The 15,203-nt window shown below is 31.5% G+C and overlaps 1 protein-coding gene and 1 long non-coding RNA gene across 3 annotated transcripts in view; both read right to left on the minus strand.

Moving 5' to 3' along the window:
• LOC104790090 (phosphate transporter PHO1 homolog 5-like) overlaps nt 1-4,165 on the minus strand; it is a 7,265-nt gene extending 3,100 nt beyond the window's left edge. The window contains exons 1-10 of one of the 2 annotated variants that reach the window (XM_019246612.1): nt 3,373-4,165; nt 2,660-3,047; nt 2,516-2,564; nt 2,344-2,415; nt 2,114-2,243; nt 1,919-2,039; nt 1,577-1,835; nt 1,388-1,492; nt 1,102-1,296; nt 888-1,016 (exon numbers count right to left, since the gene is read on the minus strand). In XM_019246612.1, coding sequence (XP_019102157.1) covers nt 888-1,016; nt 1,102-1,296; nt 1,388-1,492; nt 1,577-1,835; nt 1,919-2,039; nt 2,114-2,243; nt 2,344-2,415; nt 2,516-2,564; nt 2,660-3,047; nt 3,373-4,051 — 2,127 coding nt within the window. In that variant the 5' untranslated portion in view covers nt 4,052-4,165. Of the gene's footprint in view, nt 1-728; nt 1,017-1,101; nt 1,297-1,387; nt 1,493-1,576; nt 1,836-1,918; nt 2,040-2,113; nt 2,244-2,343; nt 2,416-2,515; nt 2,565-2,659; nt 3,048-3,372 lie in introns of both variants that reach the window. The other variant, XM_010515789.2, reaches the window with a different exon arrangement.
• Nucleotides 106-598, minus strand: LOC104790089. The gene is made up of 3 exons (XR_768624.2): nt 500-598; nt 214-408; nt 106-128 (listed from the first exon to the last, which is right to left on the minus strand). It is a non-coding gene; the product is annotated as an uncharacterized LOC104790089 (long non-coding RNA).

Genomic DNA, 15,203 nt, shown 5'->3' on the forward strand with positions numbered 1-15,203 from the left:
ACAAATTCATGATCCTCGTCAACGACACTGTAAGTTGTCCTTAAGCAGACGGCCACTATAGTCAAGAAGTACTTGAGGCCATTGTATCCTTGTTCTGGGTTTTTCTCTTCAAACAGTCGCCTCAAGCACTGCAAACATATAGCGTTTTTTTTAGACAATTATAAATGAAGAGAGTTTTGAACGGTTGGATTTCGAGTGAACAAACTTTTTTACCTGAAGGAGACGAGCACCGTATGGGATGACAGCAACAATGAATAAGAAAGCATTGTAGGCACCTGAATCTGCGCAAGTGTTCAATCTATGTTTGTAGTCCCCCCAACCGTAGTGACATATGTAAAATTGGATGCTTCGAAGAGCTTGCACCTGACTTGTTAACTGATCGCCCACCAAGAAATCAGGTAAGGTTACCTGCAGGGTACGTCAAAGTTAACATATGTTGTTATACATTTATTAATATATCTTTTTTCATGATCAATGAAAAATTTAGTTTCTGTTCTACCTTGTAAAGAGGAGCAGCAAGGCAGTGGAAGAGGCATGTGAGGAAGAAGAAGCGACTCGAGCGGTAGAAGATGTTGAATGGTAAGACTAGAACTACAAACATAACCTAGTTCACAAAATTANACGCAAATCTGAGCAAGATGTTCAAGATCTGCGAAAAAATTGAAGTGTTATATTCAGAGTTTCTCTAGTATTCAAAATGATGAGGTTTTTCTATAATTTGTGCTCACCATTGCGATAAAGTATACTTTCTTCTGAGGGACAAGGAGTTTATCCCGGAGCCACGGGTTTTTTGATGTTCGATTCAGAAGACCCCAGTCATAGACTAAGTCCCAGTAAGTACAGAAAATGGCAGCAATAGCTGAGAAGATCCCAGCTAATATTCTCCAGACAAATTCATGATCCTCGTCAACGACACTGTAAGTTGTCCTTAAGCAGACGGCCACTATAGTCAAGAAGTACTTGAGGCCATTGTATCCTTGTTCTGGGTTTTTCTCTTCAAACAGTCGCCTCAAGCACTGCAAACATATAGCGGTTTTTTTAGACAATTATAAATGAAGAGAGTTTTGAACGGTTGGATTTCGAGTGAACAAACTTTTTTACCTGAAGGAGACGAGCACCGTATGGGATGACAGCAACAATGAATAAGAAAGCATTGTAGGCACCTGAATCTGCGCAAGTGTTCAATCTATGTTTGTAGTCTCCCCAACCGTAGTGACATATGTAAAATTGGATGCTTCGAAGAGCTTGCACCTGACTTGTTAACTGATCGCCCACCAAGAAATCAGGTAAGGTTACCTGCAGGGTACGTCAAAGTTAACATATGTTGTTATACATTTATTAATATATCTTTTTTCATGATCAATGAAAAATTTAGTTTCTGTTCTACCTTGTAAAGAGGAGCAGCAAGGCAGTGGAAGAGGCATGTGAGGAAGAAGAAGCGACTCGAGCGGTAGAAGATGTTGAATGGTAAGACTAGAACTACAAACATAACCTAGTTCACAAAATTATGCCGTTATATTATTGTAATAGAGTTGAGTTTCACATATAAAAGCGGGTTCTGGGTTTATAGACTTACAATGAGCAGGAAAAGAGGAAGAAGCTCCGTTAATGCTTGGTAATCTTTGGTTTCAGGGTCAACCTCCATGTCAAGGTTGGCAAGAATACAAAGAAGCGCAAGGACTCCAATGCTTAATCCCACAAATAGAACTTGTCTATAACCAAGTTCAGTTCCGTGCTTAAACCCAAATATGAAAGAGTAATTCACACGGTATCGCCTCCAGTAGTATATATTACCAGCATACATAAGTATGTGCAGAACAATGAACCCGAACAAACTGTAAGAATAATCGAAACTATAAGCTCCACCACGAATTTCCGATGTATAGTCATGAGAAGAGAAGAAACATTAGAGTTTTACCTGTAAAGAGGGAACATAGTGTTCATGTACTGTTTCTGGCCTTCTTCCTGCAAAATGTTTCGGGTTCGTATGATCGCGAATAGAGCTACAACTAAAGAAAACAGGCATCCACCCAAGAAACCTGAAACCCAAAAATTCCACATTAGAAATTGACAAACAAAATCTCATGTAGAAATGTATAAATGAAAAGCCCACCTGTGGAAAATGTAATTCGATGTCTTTCTCTTTTAGCTTTCGGTCTCAAGATATTCATTCCTTTTCTCCTGTTAGCATTCACGAAATGCTTTATAAACGTAGCTTCAACACGCTCCACGAGTCTCGTAACCTGTGACAAAAAAAAAAAAAAGAGAAAGATCACTTTGAGTAAGATACATACGTTAGTATCAACCAACTGAATCCAAAAAGGCCTTGTGAGAGTTATATACCTCATCAGAGCTGCCAAGGTAAAAGTTATCAATCATTTTCATGTAAGACTTTGAAGCATGTCTTGAAGTTATCTGTTTCAGAGGAATTTCGTCGAACACCTTTCAATCATACTTCAAAAACAAAAAACAAAAAAAAATTTCAAAATCTCAAAGTCTTAAAACCAAATCTTACCTTATCATACTTCTTCAATATCTTCGAAAACGCCAATTCATTCAAAAAGCTGCATCGAATTCGAATCTCAAAATCCATCAATCATAATACTCTTTAAGATTTGATCATCCAATTCAACAACATATACATACGAGTATAACGCACCTGTAGCTTTTGAGTAGCCGAAGCTTCTGATAGAACTCGACGAAGGCGCGTCTAAGCTTCGCTTCGACTCTCCTCAGATTCTCTCTGCTAAATTTAAGCTCCGTCAAATTCGCGACCTGGAGAACGCTTTTGATGGTGGAGCGTGGCGTTTCTTTCGTATGGTTCATCTTAACACGATCCAAAACCTCGATCGGTGGTGGCCTCGCCGTTTTCAGCTTACAGCTGTCATCGTCGGCGGCTACTACGACAGATACGCCGTTATCTTCTTCTTCTTTCTCTACATCATCATCGTTTTCATCATCTTCTTCGTCAGAGGATTTACCAGCTTTACTCGATCCTCCTTCTTGTATCGCCTTCATGTGAGCTTGATGATGAGCTCCAACCTTCACTGCAACCGCAAACCAGAATTAAATTCAAATTTCGCTACTCGGTTTATTCAAACCGGACAGTGTTCTGAGAATGCCAAAATCAGAGAAAGAAACAGATCAATTACATTCAATACGGTTGACGGTTCGATAAAAACCGGACTTAATAATCAAACCGGAGAGCCGCTCCAATAAAACTAGAGTAACGGTTTCGGTTTGACAAAAACCGAGATTAATCAATCAGTCAATTTGTCAATTACGGTTCGATAAAACCGGAGTAACAAAACCAAAGAAAGAAACAGATCAATTTCAATTTTATAGTGAGTGAGAAAGGTTTATTATACTTACTCGTGGTGGATCTAGCACCGGCGGGAGTAGAAGCAGCGACGGCAGCCGCAGAATTAGCAACATCAGAAGCTAAACGAGTCATCTCAACAGTACGTACCTCCCAAGGCCAACCATCAGGATGCTCAACTTTAACCCTAAACGCGATCAAAGCATCCATCTGCTTCTCAAGCATCACAGCTTCTTTCATCACTTCTTCAACCTTATCTTTATAAAATTTCTCAACTTTGTTGAATTCATCATCTAGTCGCCGGAAAAACACGGTCTCGTACTCTCCTCCTTCCTCCGTCGCCATCAAAAACGTCGTCTGGTAACCGTGACTCGCCGAGCGAACCATAATCGGCGCAGTCACCGGCTTAATCCCTTCCTCGAGATCGTCGTCGGAATCTGAGAAATGTCCGATCTGACCACCACTACCGCCGTGTCCGCCGCCGTGGTGGTGTTTCTTTTTCTCCGGTGGTGATGTAGAGATTAAACCGCTGAATGCTCGGTGAAGAGTCATTTTCCGGTGAAGCCCGTCGTGGTGGTGATGATGATGATGATGACCACCAGCTCCGTGAGGATTGGTTTTGCGTTTGAATTTGATTATTTCTTTAAGCTGAGATTTGAGATAATCATAATCCATGTAAGCTTCTTGCCATTCCGGCACCATCTGAGACGAGAACTCTTTCCCGAACTTCATTTGTCTCAGACAAAATCTTTGTCTGAAATCTAATCTTTGTTTAAGTCAATGTTTTTCTTTTTAATGTGTGTGTGGGTGTGTCTGAAGAAGAAGAGTGAAGAAGAAGACAGAGGAAAATTTGATATTAGATGTGGAAAATATAGTGACTGGTCTGTCACATATATATAAGGATTAGAATAATGGGGTCAATTTCTATTGATTTTTGTGGGGATAAAATAGTATTAAGAATATGGGTTAAACAAAACAAATAAAGGGGTTATTTTCAAGCTTAGTTGTTAATTGAAAACACATTAACCAATGTGTTCAGACTTCTGATTGGGCAACCAAAGCGCGTGTGGACACCCGACCACGGACCCTTGATACATGGAAACGAATAAAACACGCACAGGCACCAGCTGATTATAATGTTAATATATTGAGATACCAATCTGAATTATTCTAGTTTTACAATATACAGAAAATTCGAGTAAGTAGCCTTTTTCCTTTTTTCTTTGATATATTTGTACACAAAAATATATATATTTATTTTGCTATTCATTAGAACTTTTGTTCTTTTCTGTTTACTATACTAATTTCGCGGAAGAGCGTGTAAGTTTCGGGATGAGTCTAATCACGAGGTGGAGGTGGCTCTAAGATCTGTGCATCGAATGTGATTTTGCCATTTTGGTATTAACTTAATACGGTATATATGCTTCCGAGATATTTTAAAGCAGTAATTAAGTAGAGTTCAGGATTTTATGGTTATGATTAGATATGAAGAAAAAATATATTAGATACTGATAATGAAGAAAATTTACTATGCTGGAATAAAAGTTGCCAAAAATTTATTAAAGTTTCCAAAACAAGTTAAAGTAATTAAATGATTATATTTTGTAATTTAAATTTAGGAAGAAATCAATATATAATATTTATTAAATTCAGGATTTATCTATACTAGTATCTATATTAACATTTTTGAAATACATTTTGTGTTATACCCTTTTAGTTTTGTTTATTTAAAAAAGTTATTTACAACATTAACCCCTAAAAATTTACATAACTAAAATTACTCCAGATTTTGTTTTCTAAATATTTTACATTTTTCATTCCAACTAAAAAATAACATTAATCAATATGGAAATGGAAACTATCATACATTTAACCACACATTCTGTTGTGTTTTAAAAATATCTAAATCATTCGCAAACAAAGAAAACAACAATTTGATTCCTATTTTGTTTTCTAAAACCTGTGAGCTTTGATTCTTAACGTAAGAAAAACTTCGATTGACATTTATTTAAATATCATAATTAACATATATAAACTTAATAAAAAATTAATTATTATGAATATGTAAAATTAAAAAAAGTCTAAAATACTATATAATGTGGTTATATAGTAGATGAGTTATAAAGAGGACATGTTGGAATTAATCAAATATTATTAAATTTGTGTTAATACTACTAATAATAGAATATTTGACATAAAATTAAGTTGATTTAACTAAGATTGTATAAACTAATTAAATCATTAGGAAATATGTGACTTAATCATAGCGTATAATTTACTGATTATGTATTTAGATCCCTTCTTTTTTTTATAATAATTAAAAATCAAAATAGAATATCAAACACTAAACAAAAAAAATAAATATAACAAACGAATGGTCATGAAGTGTGTTGCGGGTTAAAAACAATATAAATATTTTGCCGCACAACAATTGGAAAATTTAGTTATTATTCTATTTACAAAACATCCAATATTATCAAATAGATACAATATAAAATATAAATTATAATAAAAATTATATGTCTGCGGGGTACCGCGGGTTAAAATCTAGTTTTTGCAGCACTTTTTGCTCAAAAATACTTTTTGTAAAGTATTTACATTTAATGCATTGACTTTAATATTAGTTACCAAAAATTTCAAAGTTAATTATAGGTAAGATTTAAAAAACTGAGGAAATATTTGTACTTCATTCACACATAAATCTATGATTCCCTTTCATTTTTATTTTTATTTCTATTTAAATTATTTTGAATTACTCTATAATATATTTAGTTGATAAAAATTGTAATTTTTTCCTGCATATGATGTAACACAAATTTTTTAAAACAAACATATATTAATTAATAGATGAATAAAAAATACGGGTATAATATCTCACATCGCCTAAAAAAATTGGGCAATAGTTCAGAGTCATACTATAAAAGAGACCAAAATGATTCATAATACAATTGAGCAGAAAGCTTGGAAAACTTTTATTTGGTTTATTCCGGTTCTTTATTTTAAATTTTTTAAAAAATTAAATATTATAAATATTTTAAACTTTTAAAATTTTAAATATTATAAATATTTATATTTAATCAAAACTAGAAATATTATAAATATTAAAATTTTATAAGAAGCGACAATCTTATAAAATGTAAATGGTTACAACCTTAATAAAAAAACATATCAACTCAATCTAATATTTATAATACAAAACAATAAATATTAAAAATTAAGATTATATAATGGGTGTTAAAATATCTCAGGACGGAGTTATATAGCGGGACGAGTTTTGTTGATATTTATATAAATTTAAAATATCATTAATTTTTCGTTAAACAGTAAAACATCATTTCATTATTTTGTTAACATATCCAAGAATAAACATATCTAATTTAATTAATTAATAAATATTATGTAAAAATAAAGTATATTGCAGTATTATATGGTTTAAAACATAAAATTAAAAATTATTATATAATTATAACATATTTAACTAACAAATACAATTTATAATTTAAATGTTTTAGTTATAAATAATTTGCCCCGCGGTGTACCGCGGGTCCTAATCTAGTTATAAATATTTAGGGGGTGTATTCAAACCATGATTTATGAGAATTTGATGGGATTTAGGAAATTTAGAATTTTGATAAATTTTAGGGAAGTTGATATGATTTTCTATAAAATTCTTTCAAATCTCATCTAAAACCATGAGATTTGGATTTCTGTATTTTTAACTAAACGAATCCTCTCAAATCCTCCAGAATTCTAAAAATCATTAAAATCCAAATCCACAAAACTGTATTGAATAACAATGGATTTTAAAGTAGATTTTTAAATCATCAGTTCAATAACAGTGTATTTTAAAGTAAATTTTTTAATCATCAGTTCAATAACAGTAAATTTTAATAGACTTTTTAAAATCCATGATTGAATAACATAGGATTTGTAACAATCTTAATAAATAACATATCAACTCAATCTAATATTTACAATACAAAACTTAAATATTAAAAATTAAGATTATATAGTGCGATTAAAATATCTCGGGACAGAGTTATATAGCGAGACGGGTTTTGTTGATATTTATATAAATTTAAAATATCATTAATTTGGTGTTAAACAAGTAAAACATCATTTCATTATTTTGTTAACACTATCGATATCCAAGAATATAAATATCTAATTAAATTGATTAATAAACATTATGTAAAAATAAATTATATTTCAGTATTATATGGTTTAAACTTATAAATACAACTTATAATTTAAATGTTTTAGTTATAAATAATTTGTCTTGCGGTGTACAGTGGGTCCTAACCTAGTTATGGACTTATAACTCAAAACAAATTGATAATTAGTGCAGAAACTCTAACCATTTATATATCACTTCATAATTTTTCCAACTTCCGATGTGTGATATATTACACTAACATCCCCCTCGCGTTCAGGCATGACCATCTAAAGTGTGGGCATATGTGGAAACAACATACACGTGGTGGCCCAATAATCGGGTGATTATGATACCACAATAAATTCAGATTTTATTGTGGGCTTCTAACTCAAAACCAATTGACAATGAGTGGAGATGCTCTACTCTTTATAAATCACTTGATAATTTCCAATGTTTTCAAAACCGGACCGGACCAGCTGTCGAACCACGTTAACTCGTAAACCGGTAGCATATCTGGTTTGGGTTAATATCAAACCCCAAAGAAAATGAAATCGGTAAAAAATCCATATCAACCTACCAAAAACCCTAAAACCAGTGAACAGACCGACTAAAACTGGGTTCAACTTTTTATTAATTACCTTTTCTAGTTTTCTTATTAGCATTATAGTAGGGTTTCTTAAAAGAAGAATAAATTTATAGCCGTAATTCAGTAGGGTTTTTTTTCCTTCTAAACTCTAGTTTGAATTCTCTATATTCAAATGGAACATCTATTCTTATGATTTATATGGTAAGAAAAATCATGGAGGTGGGATCAACAGAATGAAACAACACTTGACAGGACTGAAAGGAAATACAAACGGATGCAAGTCCAGAAGTTCAAGACACAATGAGAAAATCTCTGAAAGAAAATGAGGATAAAGCAAAAGAGAAAAGTGGAGTGAATAAACAATTTTATGATTTAGATGATGGGGAAGGTTCTACTCAAGTTTGTGCTCCTCCAAGTCAGAAAAGAAAGGTCAGTAATGATATAAACTCATAATTTAAAAGGGGTTAAGAAGATCAGGCGCAACCAACCATAAAATCATGTTTGCAAAGTAAGGAAAAGATTCATGATATTGATATGGCAGTTGCATTATTTTTCTTTGATGTTTGTATGCCCATGAATGCAGTGAATTCCCCGTTATATCAGCCAATGATTAGCAAAATTGCAAGCATTGGTCATGGTTATATTGGGCCTTCTTATCATGTTTTACGTGTTGGTTTACTACGTTTGATGTTAGATGCAAGTTTCAATTATGAACTCTTTAAGGAGTACATGGGCTGATACTGGTTGTACTTTGATGGGTGATGGATGGAAAGATACTAGGCAAAGGCCATTAATCAATTTTTTGGTCTACTCTACTAAAGGAATAACTCTTATTAAATCAGTTGATGCTTCAAAAATATATACAAATGCAGAGAATTTGTGTAACTTGTTTGCCCCCAAAATGTGGTCCATATGGTGACTGATAGTGCACCTAAGTACAAAGCTGTTGGTGGTAGGCTTGTAGAAAGATATCCTAGCATATAATGGTCACCATGTGCAGTCCATTGTATTAACTTGATATTGGAAGATATGGGAAAACTATCTCAGGTGGAGAAATTAACCAGTTATGCATCAAAGATTATTGTGTGCGTGTATAATCATAAGCATATATTGAACTGGTTGAGAAACAGACCGGGTTGGAGAGAGATAATTCGTCCTGGGGAAACTCAGTTTGCTACAAATTGTGTAGCTTTACAAATTTTACTTGCCCATAAGGATTATTTGCATAGTATGGTTGTTGATAAGGAGTTCAGAAAGATATCAAGATCTGAGAAAGCAAAACTTGTGAAACAGCTTATCTTTGATGAAGAATTTTGGAAAGAGCGCTTTATGATTGTGCAGATTATGAATCCTTTGATTCGTTTGTTGCGTATTTGTGATGCTGATGAGAAACCCATCTTTGCCTTATATATGTATATGAAGGGATGCATAGGGCACGATCAGGCATCAAAAATATATTCAAGAAGAATAAAAATCTTCACCGAGTCTTATAAGAGGATCATTGATAATAGGTGGGATAAGTGTTGCGTCGTGATATTTATGCAGCAGCTTATTTTCTGAATCCAGCTTTTTTGTATGACGAAAAAAAACTTTTGTGAGAAACCTTAGATTACAAGAGTAATGCTAAATTTGATTCAAAAGCAGAATGGTGGTTTAAGTGAAACAATGTTGGTATCTACCATTCGCTGCTATAGGGATCGAGAACTTAATTTCTCTAGAGAAATGGCACTTTCTTGCAAAAAAACTACTCGATCCGGTAAATATTGTTGTTATATTTATGCTAGTATAATATGTTTTTGCTATTAAATATATATCTTTTTATTGTACTTGTAGATAAATGGTGGAAACTATTTGGTTGTGATATTCCTGATTTGCAAAAGCTTGCAATAAATATCCTTAGTCAAACAGCTTCTTCATTTGGGTGTGAGCAAAATTAGACCGTCTTCGAATGCATTCACACCAAAAAGAGAAATAGGCTAGAGCATCAAAGACTCAACGATCTTGTTTATGTTCATTATAACTTACGTTTACAATACATGTTAAGTAGTTATAGTCTTAAAAGTTTTTGATATATATTTTTTACTATTTATCTTTAGTAATATATAATTTTTTATTTTTATATGCAGAAAGAAGAACAAAAGCTAATATGATCCTGTTGATTATTAGTCAATAGATAAAACTGAGTTTTGATTGTAGAAGAAGAACCAGAAGGAGAACTTGATTTTTCTGAGTTACAAGATAAACTTCTTGAAGAATATTGATGGTGAAGATTTAGAAAATGAAGATTGAATGTTCTACACTCTTATTCTCTTATTACGTTTAGATTTGAATTACTAAAATATTTTACTCGAATGGGTTATACTTTGAGTTTGTTACACTTTGAATTTATTACTTTTTAAAAGTTTTTAAAAATATTATGAATATTGAAGTATTTTATTTGGTATAACCAATTATATCATTTTTTTGTGCAAAGACCAATTATATCATAGTTGTAAATTGTAATCATTGAAAAAAATAGAAAACATATCCCTAAACACATACACAACTTGCTAAGTTGCTAATACGATGAGAAAAGAAAATTATTCGATTCTGGATTATGCTGTTGCGCTTTTATATTTGATTTAGAAACAAGAAGGTGTACTTCAACTGTGATTCAAGTCGAAAACCCATTAACTAGTATACTGAAACTCTCTTTTTTTTTTTTTTGGGTCAAAACTTGAGCTCTCATCTTTTTTTTTTTGGGTCGAAATTAAACTCTCACCTGTAAAATTAGTTCTGTTATATTCAAAATCCTATGTTACCATAAACGATCCCATATGTAAAATGTTGTTTACTTTAATCAATTTCAAATATGATATTTTTTTTAAAACAAATATCAACAATTTTGCAAGTTTCCAAAAATATGGAATTATGGAAATATAAAAATTCAAATTCTTTCTAACACTACCGATCGTTTGTAACCAAAAATAAATACCAAGGAAAAACATATGATTAAGAACATTACCAAAAAAAAAACATATGATTAAGAAAATGATAGTTCAACAAACTAAAATAATGTATATAAATATGTTATGTAACAATTATCCCTTAAAATATTACTAAATCGTCTGCATTTGGTCCGATTTTTTCTACACCAATTGTATATCGGAACTGTATAGCTTACGTAATTTGTCTATTGTCTTACCAGTACCATCTACATCTAAATCATTAGTAGATATTAAAATAATAATAAATGTACAGTCCCCACTTGATTTTTCTCTAATTAAGAAACTAATCGTATATGATCCTGTGATTAGTTTAGTTTAATCTCTGTATCTTTATAATATCATTATTATTTTTTAATGTTTTGGTCAAATATATTACTTGGACAAAGATAGTCTCGAATATCTCAAAGTTGGGATCTTTATAAGAATCATGTATTAAACGGAAAGTTATCTTAATTTTCTTAATATAGTAATTACTCTGGTCTTATAGCCTTTACATATTCTCTCTTATACTATTTGATATCGAAGTTGCAAACGTGAGTCAAACTATTTGGACTCAAAAGTCATCAGTCAATACATGATTCTTATTTCGTTTACCATAGGAAAAATATGGTTTTAACTTTTAAATATTCCACAAAGATTCCGATCTGACAAAGACTATCCACTTCGTTAAATTCAAAAGATCTTTACTTAGCCACTGAATATAGAATGTTAGTCAACGTATGAAAACTCCAGTCTCCAAACAAATATTAGAAAGACAAAAAAAAAGATAGAAACATTGCTTAATTATTAATCAAACGATCAATATAATTTTAACATGATTTTAACTAAATTTTGATATAAGTCGGGTATAATAAAATTAGATACATTTCTCATAGTTTCTATATCCCCAGTCATTGCGCTTCTTCCTCTACCTTTTTTGTTTTCTTCATCTTTGTTGTTTTCCTATATCTTTTTGCATGTGTACGTTGGACTCTAGCTATCACTCAATAAATTTGTGTATTAAATTGAGTTCTCTTTTTCTTTTAGTTTAGTCCGTTCTCTTTACATTTTTGTATGCACTCTTTCTCTCACCACTAGTTAAGGCCTCTTTTCTATTTTGGTGGACTTAGACGTGTTTTGTTTTCATCGTCGCTTGCTTTTGCCTTACTTTCCCAAAAAAATTTTGTGTTAGGCTTCAATATGTTGATGGGAGATAACAATATTGGATGCTTCTAGAAAACAATTTCGGGGATGGATTAAAAGACTCTCGTGAGTCGTGTCGAGCCATGACTCAGGTGCGGGGTTTTGTGATCTATAGCAACTGCTCTTACGAAATTTTCTGAAATCGGTTGACGTAAATATCTAGTTCTTGATTTGCGGTGTGCATGATACACTTTCTCCTCTAGCATTAAATTGTCCGCTAAATCCCAAAAATGGATAATATATAAATATATAATCCAAGAAAATAATTATATTGAAAACTAACAAAAAAAATATGTTAATATTGAATAGTACGTCAGTGTCTTTGCAGAGTACATAATGTGGATGCTAATTGCTAAATCAAATATCACATTAATGGTTATACATGCTAAATCGCAACTCTTCAAATGATTTACTATATATATTTCTCATGGGTCACTTGTTGACAAGTCTGGTTCTCCGGCGACTTTTAGTTTAAATTCAACGTGAACATAGCCATCAACTTTGATTTCGAAACATGTGACATGAAACCTTATAGTTATTTTACTTGCTTCGCAATAAATTAGTTCCAGGCCTATATGTCTTCAGAATAAGAACCAGTTTTTGATATTGAAAATATTATTTACACTTGTGTTCTAAGTGTCTACGTTATTTACTTACTTGAATTAACCACTAGTCAATCTAACATTGGTGAAATCTTATATTTATAATATCAAATCATAAGAAGACAAAATTAATATGTGAATGTTTTTTTATAATAGAACAAAAAATCAGAAATATGGATCAGTTAACGAATCAAGTTGACAGAAAAGAAACGTTTAGTTTTTTTTATAAAAAAACATTTGCGTAATTTGGTTTTGTAATATATATATATATATATATATAGTGAACTCAATTCAAGTTTTTGATGTTTACAAAAAATAATTTATCAAGTTTGAAAGATATTCATATGGTATATGTTTTCATTGTATAAAAAGGATTTAACAGTAACTATTTAAAAACTGTAAGACCATCTTTAGTGGAGTACAAGATGTTGCTCAGAAAACTAAAAAAAAGAAAATCTATTATACATATTCTTTCTTTAATTATTTATCAATATGTCTACCAGTGAATAAATGATATATGTCATTTTACTTTGAGAAACGTTTATTTCGGTTCTCCACCAAGCAACATTCCTCCTGGTTTTTTCTTCTCTCTTCTCTTTATTATTTTTTTAATGAAAGCAATTGCATGAACAATATTTCTAACAACCCCACTAATGATGTTCTAACATGTTTTACATGTACAATATTTATTTATTACCACATTCTTTTGTCAAATACTACTTATAGTTTAATTACACTTTTTAACGCTAAGTACTAAAAAGTGGAATCTATCTACTTATCGTACCTTTGTCAATTACTTGTTAAGTTTGCGCGTGTGAAACTCAACTTTACACGTCTCTTTTTTTCATCTTTTCAAGTGATAATAATTCATCATAAAGAAAGAATTAGAAAAAGTTATTACAGGACGATAAAAGAAAAAGATATTTGACAAAATGATACATTTTTCAAGCATAATTAGAAAAAAAAAATACATTCACTATCTATAATTAGAAAAACCACATTTATCACTATTTGTCTATTTTCTCAGCCTTTTTTGCCATTCAGCAATCTTCTAAATTACATTTATGCAATTGTATCTCTATTTCTCTCTATTTCTTGATTTTTCAAATAAGTGTTCATGTAATTTTTTTTTAGAAAACTTTTTAAATACAAAAGAATCTATATTTTTTTCTTTACAATTTGATATAAATTTTATTTAATAATTTTTAAATATATTATATATATTTTGTATCCATACACATTTTTAAGTGTACACATGCCTATACACCTTATTAAGTGTACATTTGTCTCAACATTTTATTAAGTGTACAGATGTCGGTATATATTATTAAGTATACAGATATAATTTTTACAAAACCATTGTAGTACAAACAACTGTACAAATATCTAGAAACCAAAAAATTAAACAAATTACATATGTACACTTATTAATGTGTACAGAAATTTGTACTCTTAATAATGTGTACAAGATACAAAATTTGTTAAAAATATTTAACATTATCAAATAAAATCATCAAACAAAATGCATATCAAATTACAAATAAAAAGAACATAAATTATTATCCATCTTTAAAATTTTAATTAGCTAGCATTTTTGTTTTACATTGTTGGGAGCATATAATAAAGAAGAAAAAAGAATTTTAAAAAAATAAAAATAGAATCAAACCTTGACTAGGACGTTTTAGTAATGTTCTTCCATCCACTAGGTCCCACTCATAATTCTATCTCTACTACTCTCTATTTTACAACACCCTCTTTTTCTATTATAAATAGTGTAGGTATGTTTTTGATAATTAAGTTTTAAAAATGTACTAAAATGCTAACAAACCCTAAAAAAAATGTAAAGTGTATAGTGTCGGTGTTCATTGTCCAAAAGAAGGAGAGAAAGATATATATAAATAGCATGGCAAAGTTAAGGAGCATGGCAAAGAGAAGAATGGGGGATCTGATTCGGAAAACAAAGGAGGCGTTTACCACACTTTGTCAGAAGCAACAAGCCACTGCATTGCACCCCTCGTCTCAGGCCATGGAGGAGGAAAAAGAGGCTTATAAAAAATGAGATTTTCTGGCAGGTTTGGAGGAGAAATATCTCAAGCAGAAGTCGAAGTTACATTGGTTACAGGTGGGGGATAGAAACAATAAAACCTTTCATCGAGCGGCTAAGGTCAGGGAAGCCAGAAACAGTATTAGGGAGATTCAGTGTCTTGATGGTCGGGTAGTTGTGGCGGAGGCTGATATCAAACTTGAGGCTGAAAGGCATTTTCGAGAATTTTTGCAGTTCGTTCCGTGGGATTTTCAAGGGGCCACTGTTGATGATTTAGAGCGTTTGCTGCCTTTTCGTTGTTCAAACGTGGATCAGCAAGCTCTTACC

This window comes from Camelina sativa, chromosome 6 (genome assembly GCF_000633955.1).
Source record: "Camelina sativa cultivar DH55 chromosome 6, Cs, whole genome shotgun sequence".
NCBI lineage: Eukaryota > Viridiplantae > Streptophyta > Magnoliopsida > Brassicales > Brassicaceae > Camelina > Camelina sativa.